We start from the raw sequence: 15,600 nt of genomic DNA on the forward strand, positions 1-15,600 counted from the left end.
GATATTTTCTCAGAGCATATCCTGCAACTGATGAGACTAAATTGAGACCGGTCACAAAAGTCATTTTTAAATCAATAAAATACTTTATTGCATGGTATACCCTAATGTTACACTCTGTATAGTATGTGCTATTGATCTCACAATATTGACTGCCATTTTGAAGATGACAGACACCATCCCCTTATGAGTTCTAAAGTTGTTTAGTGCTGTATTTTAAACTCATATTTAATAAAAATAAACCAGAAAGAGAGTTCATGTATTTCTTGTAAGTCTTCCTTTGCAGCTTTATCCTTGTACAGAGAGGAAATTGAGATACTATCTGTAGATGTGTAATTGTGAACAAAATTATTTCAGAAATTTAATGAACCATATAACAATCAAAGCATGTTAAACTTCAATGAGATGTAATATAACAGCTAGGTTGGTAATGCTGTGTGGTGGGAGGTTTGAAACCCGATGCTGTTAGGATACCTGTACTTTCCTTAATGGTTAATAACATCTTTAAAATCTATTTTCATCTCATCCGAGGAACCTTTTCTCCAAGTGGAACTTCCATCAGTTTCTGTAAAGAAAGAGTAAATTACACTTTCACACAATCTGAACCACAACAAAAACACTACATCAAAATTAACATAGAAACGATTTAGTGCAAACTTCCAGTGAGGACACAAGCCTAACTGAGTGATGACTGACCTTCAGCAGTCGAGCCTTGTACACCCTGTCGTCCTCCCCCTCCCCTTGCTGCTCCTCCACCTGGTACCTCTTGCAGGCAACTGTCACCTCTTGTTGGTCGTAGAGAATAGCAGGGTCCAGGGAGTGTCCGTTGATGAGACTAACCAGGTACTCTCTGTAGTGTTTACTACAATGGCACACAGAGACAGACAGAGTGAGAACATGCTAACAGACAGAAAAGGTGGTTTCAAATTGATTATAAACTGGGTGGTTCGAGCCCTGAAAGCTGATTGGCTGACAGCCGTGATATATCAGACCGTATACTACTGGTATGACAAAACATAACTTTTTACTGCTCCAATTACATTGGTAACCAGTTTATAATAGCAATAAGGCACCTCAGGGGAGAGTGGGGTATGTTGAGCCACCCTTATTTCTAAGAAACCATACACAAAATATATAATTTGGCCAACTATTTAGGAAGAGGTCATCATTTCATGGAGACTGTGAAGGAAGAAATCACATGTAAAAAGTGGAAAGCAAGTTAGTTCCAAAAAATGGATTTTCACCAAGTCAAATGAATATATTGTGTTAGAGGTTTCATGATGCTTGTATCGAAACCAAAGTAGGTCATTTTAAGATTGTTCTATGCATCAGTTGGTCTCTATGAGCTTCAATATTGGGTCCTAAACCTAGCAGGAACATGCATCCTTGTAGCTGTGTGGGATTATATAGTCAAAATGTTTGCCACGGGGTAAATTGAGCCAATGGTTGAACCAATGGCAAGTTGAAGTTTTCTTCCAAGGAATAATGCAAGGCAAAGTGTTTGTTAGGTGTTAAACCTGTGTTAAAAGATGATTCAAATGATTAAAAGACAAAAAAGCGATTGTGATTGGGTTCGAATTGTGTTTGGGAAATGAAGATAGGCATGGTTTTAAAAAGGTAGTGGTAATATTTCATTCAGTACAGAAATTTGTAGGCGACTTAACTTACCCTGTTCCGCAGCTCTTGTGCCAAGAGACCACTATTTTTTTGGACAAATATTTTTTTACATATTCTTTTACCCCCTTTTTCTCCCCAATTGGTAGTTACAGTCTTGTCCCATCACTGCAACTCCCGTACGGACTTGGGAGAGGCGAAGGACGAGAGCCGTGCGTCCTCAGAAACACAACCCAACCAAGCCGCACTGCTTCTTGACACACTGCTCGTTAAAAGCCAGCCGCACCAATGTGTCGGAGGAAACACCGTACACCTGACGACCGTGTCAGCATGCATTGTGCTCGGCCCGCCACAGGAGTCGATAGAGTGCAATGGGACAAGGACAACCTAGCCAGCCAAACCTGGACGACACTGGGCATATTGTGCGCCGTCTCAAGGGTCTCCCGGTCGCAGCCGGCTGCAACACAGCCTGGGATCGAACCAGGATCTGTAGTGACGCTGCTAGCATTGCAGTGCCTTAGACCGCTGCGCCACTCGGGAGGCTTTTTTGGACAATTCTGACTATTTCCAGGGATACACAACATCCTGAAATATATGTAGATATCTTTATTAGAAAGAATACTGTATTTCCCTTGAACCCTCTGAATGTAAAAAATTGCTCAATTTACACCACTCTCCTCTACAATTAAATACAATACAATTATGTGTTTGTGCGTGTGTGTAGTGCACAAACAAACAATAAGATATTTTCAACTATGTGTGTGTGTGACTCACTTGCAGAGACCAGCTTGTCCTGCCTGAGTTTGGACTCCACAGGGTGAGTCAATCTGCTGACCCCCCTCATCCTTCTGCTCCATCACTCCACACGCGTCTGAGTCACACACAAAGGAGTCAGACAGAAAGAGAAAATGTAAGTATGGGCAGAAAGAGAAAAAAAATAGAGTCAAGTTCTCACAGATCTGGGATCTAAGAGAGGATAAACAAGAGGTCACTCTCACCAGTCTTTGTCCCATTAGGGGGGTCTGTGTTGAACTCAACAGCATTCCTCTGTGGACAAAATACAAACACCTCAGATTAGAAACACAACATTGAAATGACAACCCTTTAACGTTACCAGAACATTCCCTCTAACATTCCCAAAACATCCCCCCTGTAATATTCCCAGAACATTATCTCTGTAATGTTCCCAAAACATTCCCTCTGTAACGTTCCCAGAACATTCCCTCTGTAACGTTCCCAGAACATTCCCAGAACATTCCTTCTGTAACCTTCCAGAACATTCCTTCTGTAACCTTCCCAGAACATTCCTTCTGTAACGTTCCCAGGACATTCCCCCCTGTAACGTTCCCAGAACATTCCCCCCTGTAACGTTCCCAGAACATCCCTCGTCTCTGTACCTGCAGCAGGGCCTGTAGTCTGGCAGGCTCCCAGTCCCTGAGGTAGAAGAGACAGTCTCGTGGGTGATGAGCATGGAGACCTGTGATCTTACACTGGACTGTTTTACAAGCCGTCTGAGAGAGAGGGAGGGAGGGGGGGAGGGGGAGGGAAATGGGTGAAGAAGGGAAAGCGAAAAAGGAAACAGACATGAGGCTGTGAATGTGTGATAAGAAAGCCCTGGGGGAAAGGGAGATCCTTCTCTCTGACTGAATCCATTTAGTGACAAATATGGTACTCCATGCAGTCCCTTTTATGTGACTTACAGTGTGGAAGGGATTGTTGCAGCCGCTGCAGAACTGGTATCTGCATTGGGAGCAGCTGAAGTGCATGCAGCCCCCTTTGGTCAAGGCATACTGGAACCTGCAGTGAGGACAGGCTACGTAGAGAGATGTCATGGTGTTATAACTATTATGATGATGGTGATGAGATGGCATTGTGTGCCAGGAGTCAAGAGTCTCAAAGTAGAAGTGCTGATCTAGGACCAGGCCCTATCTGTCCAGATAATCGTATTTATCATTATCTAAAAAAGGAAATCTGATCGTATATCATCAATCATACTCTTTGTGAACATGGGCCAATAACTGCAGAATGTCTAGGCTGACTGACTCACTGATGCCGTTGTCCCGCAGGAACCCGGCCAGTCCCTGTCTCTGGTAGTCAGGGTCGTTCTCTCTCTTCCACAACTGGAACTGCTCACAGGATACATCCTGGTGCTGAGCTTCCCACTGAGGGGGGGAGGGGGGGGAGGGAGGGAGGGAGGGAGGGGGGAGGGAGGGAGGGGGGGGAGAGAGGGAGGGAGGGAGGGAGGGGGGAGGGAGGAGGGAGGGAGGGAGGGAGAGAGGGAGGGAGGGGGGAGGGAAGGAGGGAGGGAGGGGGAGAGAGAGAGAGAGAGGGAGAGAGGGAGAGAGGGAAGGAGGGAGGGAGGGAGGGAGGGAGGGAGGGAGAGAGAGAGGGAGGGAGGGAGGGAGGGGGGAGGGAGGGAGAGAGAGAGAGGGAGAGAGGGAGGGAGGGAGGGGGGGGAGGGAGGCAGAGAGAGAGAGAGAGAGAGGGAGAGGGAGGGAGAGTGGGAGAGAGGGAGAGAGGGAGGGAGGGAGGGGATAGATAGAGGAGCGATAGAGGGAGGGAGAGTGAGAGAGAGAGAGATAGAGGGAGAGATAGAAAGAGAGACAGGCATCATTATTTGGGTCCCACATACACATGGCTATGAAATGACACAATACATGGCAGGCAAGGCAATAACAGGTATCTTTTGTACTTACAGGCTTTTTGCATTGGTTACAAAAGCTCTTCATACACGTGGGACATGTGACTTTGAATTGATTTCCATCATAGATAAACCCAAAGGTGCACTGAGAAGGGAAGAGGAGGGAGGAGAGAGTGGTGAGAGTGGCGGCAGGTAGCCTAGTGGTTAGAGCATTAGGCCAGTTGCTGGATCGAATCCCCGAGTTGACAAGGTAAAAATCTGTCGTTCTGCCCCTGAGCAAGGCAGTTAACCCACTGTTCCCCTGAGCGCCGAAGACCTGGATGACAATTAAGGCAGCCCCCCGCACCTCTCTGATGCGGAAGACACATTTCAGTTGAATACATTCAGTTGGACAACTGACTAGGTATCCCCCCTTTCCCTGAATGAAAAGGGAAATACAGTAGAGATGTGATGGAGCTGTGATGGAGCTGGTTAGAAACCTACTCACGTGACAACACCACAGGAACATGGGGTCCTTCATCAGAGCATGTTCCATCAGCTTCTTGTGGAAGAGCTCGTACACCTCACGATCCAGACAATCTCTCAGCTAAACACACCACATCAATAACAATGTTAGAAACATGAAACACAACTAGCAGCAGCTCATGACCATCCCATTTCAATCTACCTATAGCCCTCCAAGGGACGCAGAATTGGAGACGTTTTCCAAAAATGCTCAAATTGGAATTTGTGAAAAAAGAAAACAGGATCTCTCACTTCTATCTCCATATCTTTCATTCCAAATGAAGTTGATTCTTCATCTTCTCACCTGAATGTCCAGAGTAAAGAAGTAGCTGTCCAGGTGCTCAGGGTCGTTGATGTCTGGTCCTGCACACACAGGACACACCATGTCTCTGATGTGTTTGTCTCTCACAGCGATGGTGAAGTGCTGAGTGAAACACTCGTGGCACACCGAGCACTGACACGAGGTCAGGGACTGCATCTGAGATGTACAGAGAATATATAGCATTAATCCAATAACCCACATACCAGTATTAACAGCTTATAGGAAGTTACGCACCATATCTGAGAGAGGAGGGCACCAAAGTGAAAGTTACAGTATGTCAATTGTACTAAAGAATGACAAAATAACATGCAGTGCAATGTAGCTACACCATTCCATGCAAACTCAACCAAACCCCCAGCAGCCCACCTTGCTGTGGGGGAAGATGCTGAGGCAGCAGGGGCACTCGTTGTTGAGGAGGCGTCGAAGGAACTCCCTGTCCTGGGACTCTCTGACGGCCTGGATGACGTCCTCCAGGGAGTACTGGGCATCAGGCTCCTGGAGTAGAGACAGGGCCAGCTCACAGCGCCCCCAGCTGGGCAGCTCGTACAACGCCAGCAGGCGCCTGCACATCTTCTGAGAGGACAATGGAGGGTAATGATGATAAACAACAATCAGATTATTTGTGTTATCTATGGCCTTGGAAAATGCAGTTTAGTTGACTTGTGCATGCTCTCTCTCTGTCTCAGACACACACTCTCTGCAGTACCTGCTTGTCAGGGTTCTTGGCATCAATGGGGGCCTCTGGCTGGTCGCTCCAGATGCGCTGGTGGAAGGGCTCCAGGAGGGGCCGCTGCAGCAGGGACAGAGCCCCCCGCACCTCTCCTCCACTCAGACGCAGAGCCTCCTCACACTGCGATGCCTCCCGGAAGCCCAGAGAACGCAGCTCCCGCATCTACACAGCAGAGACAGACCAGACCCAGTCAGAGTGGAAACAGCTCTTTTATATCTCTTAGTATTACTGCATTGTTGAGGAGCTTGCAAGTAAGCATTTCACTGGACGTTTACACCTGCTGTATCCTGTGCACGTGACAAATAAACGTTGATTTGGGGCAGCAGGTAGCCTAGCAGTTAAGAGCGCTGGGCCATTAACTGAATGGTCGCTGGTTTGAATCCCTGAGCCGACTAGATTAAACATTTGTTGATGTGTCCGTCAGCAAGGCATTTAAACCAAAATGTTCCTCTAAGTCTCTTTGGATAAGAGCGTCTGCTACCTGACAATTTGTTTTTAACTGCAGTATACTTTGCATATAGGCTTAATCGTGACACAGACTAGCTCAGTAAGTAGCCTTGCACGAGTTGGAATGGCTCATAGGAGCACAACACTATCTGTGTCAAGTAGAGTCACCTCAGGTCCCATTTTTACAGTCTTTCCCTGGACTCGGCCTGGGATCAAACTCCCAACCTTCCAACCTCAGGGCTGACAATCTAACCACAAGGCCACAGATGGGTCTAGTGAACGCTTGGTTATTTGAGTGGATATCTAAAGTGATTAGCCATATCAGTTTTGAGTGACCATTAGGGTCAGGTGAACTGTCTGGTTCTTACCTTGGCCTGTCTGTCTCTGAGCAGCTGACGGACTGCTCTCTCAGTGTCGCCCCCTGCTGCCAGCCATGCCTGCTTCGCCTCAACCCTGGACAGCTGCACCCCCTCACCCAGCAGCACACTGGGACTCTGTTGCTCTGTCGACCCCCTATCCCTCTCTGTGTTATCCTGCGGCCCAGAAACCCTTGCTTTGAAGTTCTGCAAAGCTGCCGAAGCTGCCATGGCACAGATCTCATCCAGTAGGTGAGGCAGCTCTGATTTCAGCCAATCACAGGGGTTGACGTTGCTGCCCCTGGAAACGCAGAGGGCTGCATACACCTCCTCGGGGCCCACTCCCTTCTTCTCTCCCTTCTGAGGAAGAACATCAATTTAGAAGTTAGAATAATACCAGTTAATGTGGTTTTAATTCACATTTAGAGTCAGTTCAAAAGCCACCTACTCGTATTTGATGGACAAGCTTCAGCCCTTCTTCCCTCATCAGGTTCTGTCTCCTAATGTCATTTACCCTGGAAGAGATCTGGGGAGGGACCTGGGGCGTCACAGGAGGCGGGACAAAGTCTTTGATTGGAGACTGCAGGAGGAGGGACTTGGGACTGGTGACTGCAGGATCTTTGCACGGCAGGTTGCACACCTCACAAACCACTGCAGGAGGAGAGTTCACATAGGTGCAGAACTGACACATCCACTACAGAGAGAGAGAGACAGCATAGAAGAGAGGCAGGGACGGGGAGAGATTGTGAAAGATTAAAACCAAAAAGATACGCTTGAATGATTAGATCTCACAGAGCATTCCAACTCTAGAGAGTATTTAAACCCCCGGGGGGGTGTGTAACCTCTGTTTCCTTGTCTGCCGTGGGACCTGGCGTGGGGAGTACTGGCGTACTGGGGAGTACTGGAGTACTGTTGAGTACTGGCGTGATAGAGGGACGGGTGGCCAGACGGGGGCGCTCACACACCTCACACAGTATACTGCTGCCTTGGTTCACCACCGTACAGCTCTTACACTGCCACTCTATGAGGTCAGAGAGAGTAGATAAACAGACAGCCTGGTATTGATCTTAGCTTCTAGTAATGTGTCATTATTATCACTGATATAGAGGCACAGGTGACGTGAACACCTCAAACAGGACAGGACAGGTGACTGACGCGTTGTTCAAACGAATGTCACATGAAAACTACTCAACAATTGAGACGTGTATATGAATGTGACCTGGGTTGGGGGGCGGCTGCCCTGGGTCCTCCAGATCTATCAGGGAAGCCATGGCCAGACGGGGTCGTTCACAGGTCACACACAGCGCGGCTTTCACCTCGTTGACTGTAGTGCACTGAGCACACTCCCACGAGGAAAGAGAGAGGCTAGAAAAGAGAAGAAACACAAGTGAGAGGAAAGAGAGGCTAGATAAGAGAAGAAACACGAGTGAGAGGAAAGAGAGAGGCTAGATAAGAGAAGAAACACGAGTGAGAGGAAAGAGAGAGGCTAGAAATGAGAAGAAACACGAGTGAGGAAAGCTTCGTGTCCAGCAGACGCCTCAAACTCTTTACGTTCCGCTGGGAAGTCATTCAGGGTCAGTGGAGCAGTCCGCAGCACTAGGTTGGGATGCTGCACTAGGTTGGGATGCTGCACTAGGTTAGGATGCTGCACTAGGATGGGATGCTGCACTAGGTTAGGATGCTGCACTAGGTTGGGATGCTGCACTAGGATGGGATGGGATGCTGCGCTAGGTTAGGATGCTGCACTAGGATGGGATGCAGCACTAGGTTGGGATGCTGCACTAGGATGGGATGCTGCGCTAGGATGGGATGCTGCGCTAGGTTGGGATACAGCGCTAGGTTGGGATGCAGCGCTAGGTTGGGATGCAGCACTAGGTTGGGATGCAGCGCTAGGTTGGGATGCAGCGCTAGGTTGGGATGCAGCGCTAGGTTGGGATGCTGCACTAGGTTGGGATGCAGCGCTAGGTTGGGATGCTGCACTAGGTTGGGATGCAGCGCTAGGTTGGGATGCAGCGCTAGGTTGGGATGCAGCGCTAGGTTGGGATGCTGCACTAGGATGGTATGCAGCACTAGGTTGGGATGCAGCGCTAGGTTGGGATGCTGCACTAGGATGGGATGCAGCACTAGGTTGGGATGCAGCGCTAGGTTGGGATGCAGCGCTAGGTTGGGATGCTGCATTAGGATGGGATGCAGCACTAGGTTGGGATGCAGCGCTAGGATGGGATGCAGCACTAGGTTGGGATGCAGCGCTAGGTTGGATGCTGCACTAGGATGGGATGCAGCACTAGGTTGGGATGCAGCGCTAGGTTGGGATGCTGAGCTAGATTGGGATGCAGCGCTAGGTTGGGATGCTGCGCTAGGTTGGGATGCTGAGCTAGGTTGGGATGCTGCACTAGGTTGGGATGCTGAGCTAGGTTGGGATGCTGAGCGAGGTTGGGATGCTGAGCTAGGTTGGGATGCTGCGCTAGGTTGGGATGCTGCGCTAGGTTGGGATGCTGCGCTAGGTTGGGATGCTGCGCTAGGTTGGGATGCTGCACTAGGTTGGGATGCTGAGCTAGGTTGGGATGCTGAGCTAGGTTGGGATGCTGAGCTAGGTTGGGATGCTGAGCTAGGATGGGATGCTGAGCTAGGTTGGGATGCTGAGCTAGGTTGGGATGCTGCGCTAGGTTGGGATGCTGAGCTAGGTTGGGATGCTGCGCTAGGTTGGGATGCTGAGCTAGGTTGGGATGCTGAGCTAGGTTGGGATGCTGAGCTAGGTGCGTCCTGTGTACCGCATGAGTTCAATATTTTCAACTTGTGCGTTGCAAAACCGTGCGCTGGTACAAACAGAGGTTCATAAAAGGCAGTGCGCCCTGGTGGAGAGTTTTCAGGAAACCAGCCAACAGAATGGCGTGCAAAATGAATATCCACAGAGCTGTTCTGTGCGTAATTTAGCGTGCCATCATGCAGGACAAACTAGTGGTTTGAAATCAGTAGCGTACTCTATATGGGAACAACCAGTTCATTTTATTGATGTCGCTCGAGATGAATGTGCCAGAAGGATAGAAACAAACTAGATGAATTCCTGTAATGCGGCCTTGTGTGCAGCCGATGAAACCAGTAGGTCCATATGAGAATAACTTTCATCTGTTTTAATTATTAGCTTTGGTCAAACAGGTCAAAAATGATCTTCTCCATGCTGCAAACCGGACTGCAGCCTTGCGAAGCAGATGTGCATCAAGTATGGAAAATGCGGTCTAGACATCTGGCAAAAACAACATAGGGCAAAACGCATCTGGTGGACATATGGTGGAAGAAGTGAGTGATCAGGTTTGTGTGTGTGTTTGTGTGTGTGTGTGTGTGTGTGTGTGTGCATGTGTGTGTAGAGTCGATTATAACACATTCTCATTTCTAACCTAAAAGCTCTTGTTAGTTTGGTGGGGGTAACCAGTGTCCTGTTGTGACCCCCACGGTCAGGGTGAGAATGGTACAGTCTGTCACATTCCAGACACAGCCTCTGAGAACAGGTGGAGCAAGGGGCGCATACTTGGGACATACCACAGATGGTACAGGTCTCTACAGGGGGGTTTAAAGATGATAAGTGTTAGTTTACATATTCATGGGTAAGAATATTCAAATAAATATTGGATTAAAAGTGAGATTTGAGCTGAAATGGTCAAAGCTATGACCCATTTCTTACCCTGTATTCTATCTCTCCTGTGATTGGCTCTTGATGGGTGGCGGTGGTAGATGAGGTCACATGACTGACAGAAAGGAAGAGAACCACAGGGTGGGCAGAGGAGAGAGGGAGTGGCACCGCACAGATTACACCCCCCATCTGAGAGAGAGAGGGAGAGAGAGAGAGCGAGAGAGGACCAATAAGCAATACGCCATAAGTTTGTCATCCAATGACAGTACAATAGGCAGGTAGATGACATATGCCATTGGGGTTGGAAGTGGGCAGGTTGCCAGGTGACAGACAGGTAGACTCGTACAGGGAATGGCTGTCTGTCTCACCTGTGGGAGTGGTGGGGGCGTGTCTTAGTCCAGGACAAGCAGCTGGTTTGGGTGGAGGAGATAGTGGCTGAAGGTCTTTCCCCCTGTCCCCATGCTCCTCTCCTGGTGGGATGACCACCGCATCAGACATCAGCTCTGGTTTATCCTGAAGAGAGCAGAATAGCCCTAATTACAACAGTAATCACAGAAAAATGTAGAAGTAGAAACAGACAAACCGATTAACCACTCGACTGTACGTCGTTACACAGACCTGGTTTGTCTTCTGTAGACTAAGGGATGGGATTATATTGCTGTAGATTTCTGGGTGAGCATGTGTACCCTGACAGACAACAACAACACGGTAACACATAAGAGTTAGAAAGAGATCAAACATGGAAACTCATCTTTGTGGTTATCCTCAAATTGAGAGTTAGAACAATTTAAACATTTGAATTAGATAATAACACTCTTAGACTCTCATATGAACGTTCACCTTGATAAGCATGTCCAGTTCCATGCGCAGGGTCATGACCTCAATGGTCACCGCAGCAACCTTCCCAACGTCTGGATCTGTGACATCATCGGGGAAGCTGAGGCCGTCTGGCTGCTGATTGGTGTAACCGTAGAGAAACAGGACTGACCTGCCACCCTGTAGAAAAGATAGCAGACAGTGGAATAAACCCCCGTTGACTCAAATGCTTTAAAATCCCTGGGTACCCACTGCCCCAGGTCTATGTCTATGACCCATAAGGCACTTTAAACATCGCTTATTGATCCACTCCCTTTTTGAACAATCTGACTATTTGTAGTGAAATCAATAGACTCTAATCTGTACTATGCACAAGGAAGGCAATAATGATCCTGTAATAATAAGAAAAGTAAGTTCCTGATTGGAAGTTAGGAACTGTGTTAACTAACCTCCAGATGAGCTTCAATGCCATACAACTCTCCTTCCGTGGCCTCCAACTGCTCTTAAATGCAAGTTAAACTAAATGCATGCTCTTCAACCGATCACTGCCTGCACCTGCCCGCCCGTCCAGCATCACTACTCTGGACGGCTCTGACTTAGAATATGTGGACAACTACAAATACCTGGGTGTCTGGTAAGACTGTAAACTCTCCTTCCAGACTCATATTAAGCATCTTCAATCCAAAATTAAATCTAGAATTGGCTTCCTATTTCGCAAACAAAGCCTCCTTCACTCATGCTGCCAAACATACCCTCGTAAAACTGACCATCCTACCGATCCTTGACTTCGGCGATGTCATTTATAAAATAGCCTCCAACACTCTACTCAGCAAATTGGATGCAGTCTATCACAGTGCCATCCGTTTCGGCACCGAAGCCCCATATACTACCCACTACTGCAACCTGTATGCTCTAGTCGGCTGGCCCTCGCTACATATTCGTCACCAAACCCACTGACTCCAGATCATCTATAAGTCTCTGCTAGGTAAAGCCCCGCCTTATCTCAGCTCACTGGTCACCATAGCGGCACCCACCTGTAGCACGCGCTCCAGCAGGTATATTTCACTGGTCACCCCCAAAGCCAATTCCACCCTTGGCCGCCTTTCCTTACAGTTCTCTGCTGCCAATGACTGGAACGAATTGCAAAAATCACTGAAGCTGGAGACTCATATCTCCCTCACTAACTTTAAGCATCAGCTATCAGAGCAGCTTACCGATCATTGCACCAGTACATAGGCCATCTGTAAATAGGCCATCCAACTACCTCATCCCCATATTGTTATTTATTTATTATTTTATTACTTTTTTTGCTCCTTTGCACCCCAGTAACTCTACTTGCACATTCATCTTCTGCACATCTATCACTCCAGTGTTTATTTGCGAAATATTAATTATTTCGCCACTACGGCCTATTTATTGCCTTACCTCCCTATTCTTACTTAATTTGCACACACTATATATAGACTTTTCTATTGTGTTATTGACTGTACGTTTGTTTATTCCATGTGTAACTCTGTGTTGTTGTTTGTGTCACACTGCTTTGCTTTATCTTGGCCAGGTAGCAGTTGTAAATGAGAACTTGTTCTCAACCGGCCTACCTGGTTAAATAAAGGTGAGAAAAAAAAAGAATAAAATTGGGTTTAGAGAGGCCTGTCTCCTTCCTTTACCTCGATGGCGTCCACAGTAGCCCTGAAGACTGGGTTGTTGTGCTTGACGCTGCGCCAGTACCTGGGCCTGCTGGGGCTGGTCAGGTTACAGCCATACTTCTCCAGGATGCTCAAGGCTTTAAACAGCCGTCCCAAAGACTCTAGGACCTGATGGAGGGAGGAGAGAAGAGGTGGGGGAGAGGGGATCAGGAGGGCAGAGGGGTTAACAAGAAAATCTGAAGGTGCAAGGCGTACAGTAAAGACAAAAATACATTTAGGGGGCAACTGGATTGGACAGAATATAAAACCTCACCTCTTCCCTGCTGTGCCCTGCTATGTTCTGTGTCACCATGGTCTGTGCTGTGATGTGGTGAAACTTGTCAGACAGGGACAGGGGAACATTGGCCATGAACTGGACATCAGCCTTCAATGCCTGGGCAGAGCCTGAATAGGACAGGAGGGACTCAGCTCTCCTCCGCACCTCCTCGAAAGGGACAGGCTGGGTACTCATCATTCACACACTGGGGGGATAGAGATAAAGAATGACAGTAGGTCAACTCAGGGATGGGATTGTTGACTGATGTGCAGTAGGTAGGCCTACCGTCATTTCTTATGTGTCTGGGTGTACCGTCTAGCTACTCTGTCTACTGTGAACATGGATATCTCCAAGGTAGCTCAAATGGTAGAGCGCTCGCCAGGGTAACGTTTCTAATATAAGTAGTTCTGTCTGGATAACAGCTTCTGCTAAATGGCTTAAATGTTAAATGTAAATACATTGAAGTTTCAACTTTTATCTCAAAATGACACGTGACACCAGATAGCTGTAAACTTTACAGTTAGCTAGCTGTAGTAGTACATGTTCTGAAATTGAAGTGGCACATTGAGCTGGCTGGCAAGTCCATTTGTAATTATGCTCTAGCTAATGTAAGACTGGCTAGCAAGGCGACATCGAAAGTTTATGATGACAGCCAGATCAGTGCCACTGCTTGCCTTACCTTTATCTTCTGCGTTTCCAGATGGATTTCGTGATCCAAGTCCTTATGAATCCAACTGACTGTTATATCAAGGCAAAATGTAGCTACATTTCTAGCATCACGTCGGTCTTCTGAAGCATGTCTTCTAAAGCATAGCTAGCTAAAGTCACAACAACAATGAAAATGTAGTCGACGCGGAAGTTGTTATCGAGAGGGGCAATGTAGAATAAACCTTGATGTACACTACCCTCTAGCGGTATTATGAATAATAGCAGGTACTGTAATTTCGCAGACTACAGTTAACAACATTGTTATTATTACATTGTTATAAATCAATCACTCACTCAATCATGAAAGCCACAAACTGCAGTTCACGTGTCTTCTTGGAACTGAACACAGAACACTGTCTTGGAAACATTACTTTTCATGGTTGGACTGCTTTCATTCATTATTCATAGTATTAGAAATAACTTAAAGACCAGTTCAAGTCTTCTGTGTAAGCTTTTTTAATCATTTAAGCACAACATTTGCCCAATGTACAACGTTCAAAGATTGTACTTTCTCTGTTTTACCACTAGAGGAGGCAACTGCTATTTTCATCAATAAGAGTGCCTTTTCATCGTGATCTGGCAAGAACAACTCACAAGACACAAGACACAAGAAGAGTGTGATTGAAGTTTTTGCAATGACAATGATATGGTCACTGACTAGGTGACCCATACGGTAGTGGTCAGTATCAGGGCTTGAGCCATAACAACAAAATGACCTTTCTTCAGGCGAGGGCCTTTATGTGATATCTAATATCTAACCCAGGCCTGTACTGACATACACTACAGGACCAAAAGTATGTGGACAACTGCTTGTCGAACATCTCATTCCAATATCATAGGCATTAATATGGAGTTGGTCCCCCCTTTGCTGCTATAACAGCCTCCACTCTTCTGGGAAGGCTTTCCACCAGATGTTGAAACATTGCTGCGGGGACTTGCTTCCATTCATCCACAAGAGCATTAGTGAGGTCGGGCACTGATGTTGGGCGATTAGGTCCGGCTCGCAGTCGGGGTTCCAATTCATCCCAAAGGTGTTTGATGGTGTTGCGGTCAGGGCTCTGTGCAGGCCAGTCAAGTTCTTCCACACCGATCTCGACAAACCATTTCTGTATGGACCTCGCTTTGTGCATGGGGGTATTGTCATGCTGAAACTGCTGCCACAAAGTTGGAAGCACAGAATTGTCTAGAATGTCATTGTGTTCTGTAGCATTAAGATTTCCCTTCACTGGAAGTAAGGGGCCTAGCCCAAACCATGAACCATGAACAGCCCCAGACCATTATTCCTCCTCCAACAAACTTTACAGTTGGCACTATGCATTGAGGCAGGTAGAGTTCTTCTGGCATCCACCAAACCCAGATTTGTCCGTCGGACTGCCAGATGGTGAAGAGTGATTCATCACGCCAGAGAACGCGTTTCCAATGGCAGCGAGCATTGCACCACTCCAACTGACGCTTGGCATTGCACATGGTGATCTTAGGCTTGTGTGCGGCTGCTAGGCCATGGAAACCCATTTCATGAAGCTCCCAACAAACAGTTATTGTGCTGACGTTGCTTCCAGAGGCAGTTTGGAACTCAGTACTGAGAGTTGCAACTGCGGACAGACGGTTTTTACATGCTAGTCGCTTCAGCACTCGGCGGTCCCGTTCTGTGAGCTTGTGTGGCCTACCACTTTGCGGCTGAGCTATTATTTCTTCTAGACATTTCCACTTCACAATAGCAGCACTTACAGTTGACCAGGGCAGCTCTAGCAGGGCAGAAATTTGACGAACTGATGTTGGAAAGGTGGCATCCTATGACGGTGCCACGTTGAAAGTCACTGAGCTGTTCAGTAAGGCCATTCTACTGACAATGTTGTCTATGGAGATTGCATGATT

The 15,600-nt window shown here is 47.4% G+C and overlaps 1 protein-coding gene across 1 annotated transcript; it reads right to left on the minus strand.

The window, feature by feature from the left end:
- Positions 1-62: 62 nt before the first annotated feature.
- LOC115150784 (E3 ubiquitin-protein ligase RNF31) lies at positions 63-13,883 on the minus strand. Its single transcript, XM_029694460.1, has 24 exons — positions 13,697-13,883; positions 13,015-13,222; positions 12,723-12,869; positions 11,080-11,235; positions 10,858-10,926; positions 10,608-10,752; positions 10,291-10,428; positions 10,007-10,166; positions 7,831-7,976; positions 7,454-7,632; positions 7,060-7,305; positions 6,624-6,971; positions 5,785-5,970; positions 5,445-5,651; positions 5,061-5,234; positions 4,740-4,838; positions 4,308-4,397; positions 3,659-3,773; positions 3,312-3,424; positions 3,009-3,122; positions 2,610-2,658; positions 2,386-2,482; positions 694-859; positions 63-562 (listed from the first exon to the last, which is right to left on the minus strand). The coding sequence occupies exons 2-24, from the start codon at positions 13,213-13,215 to the stop codon at positions 515-517; spliced, it is 3,393 nt and encodes a 1,130-aa protein (XP_029550320.1). The 5' UTR covers positions 13,216-13,222; positions 13,697-13,883; the 3' UTR covers positions 63-514.
- Between the last annotated feature and the right edge of the window lie 1,717 nt (positions 13,884-15,600).

This window comes from Salmo trutta, chromosome 2 (assembly GCF_901001165.1).
Source record: "Salmo trutta chromosome 2, fSalTru1.1, whole genome shotgun sequence".
NCBI classification, from domain to species: domain Eukaryota; kingdom Metazoa; phylum Chordata; class Actinopteri; order Salmoniformes; family Salmonidae; genus Salmo; species Salmo trutta.

Coding starts and splice junctions, on each gene's coding strand:
- LOC115150784 (XM_029694460.1), bottom strand. CDS start 13,215: ATGATGAGTACCCAGCCTGTCCCTTTCGAGGAGGTGCGGAGGAGAGCT. Junction 10,167..10,290: donor CAGGAGAGATAGAATACAGG/GTAAGAAATGGG, acceptor ACCCCCCTGTAG/AGACCTGTACCATCTGTGGT. Junction 7,306..7,453: donor CGGCAGACAAGGAAACAGAG/GTTACACACCCC, acceptor CTCTCTCTGTAG/TGGATGTGTCAGTTCTGCAC.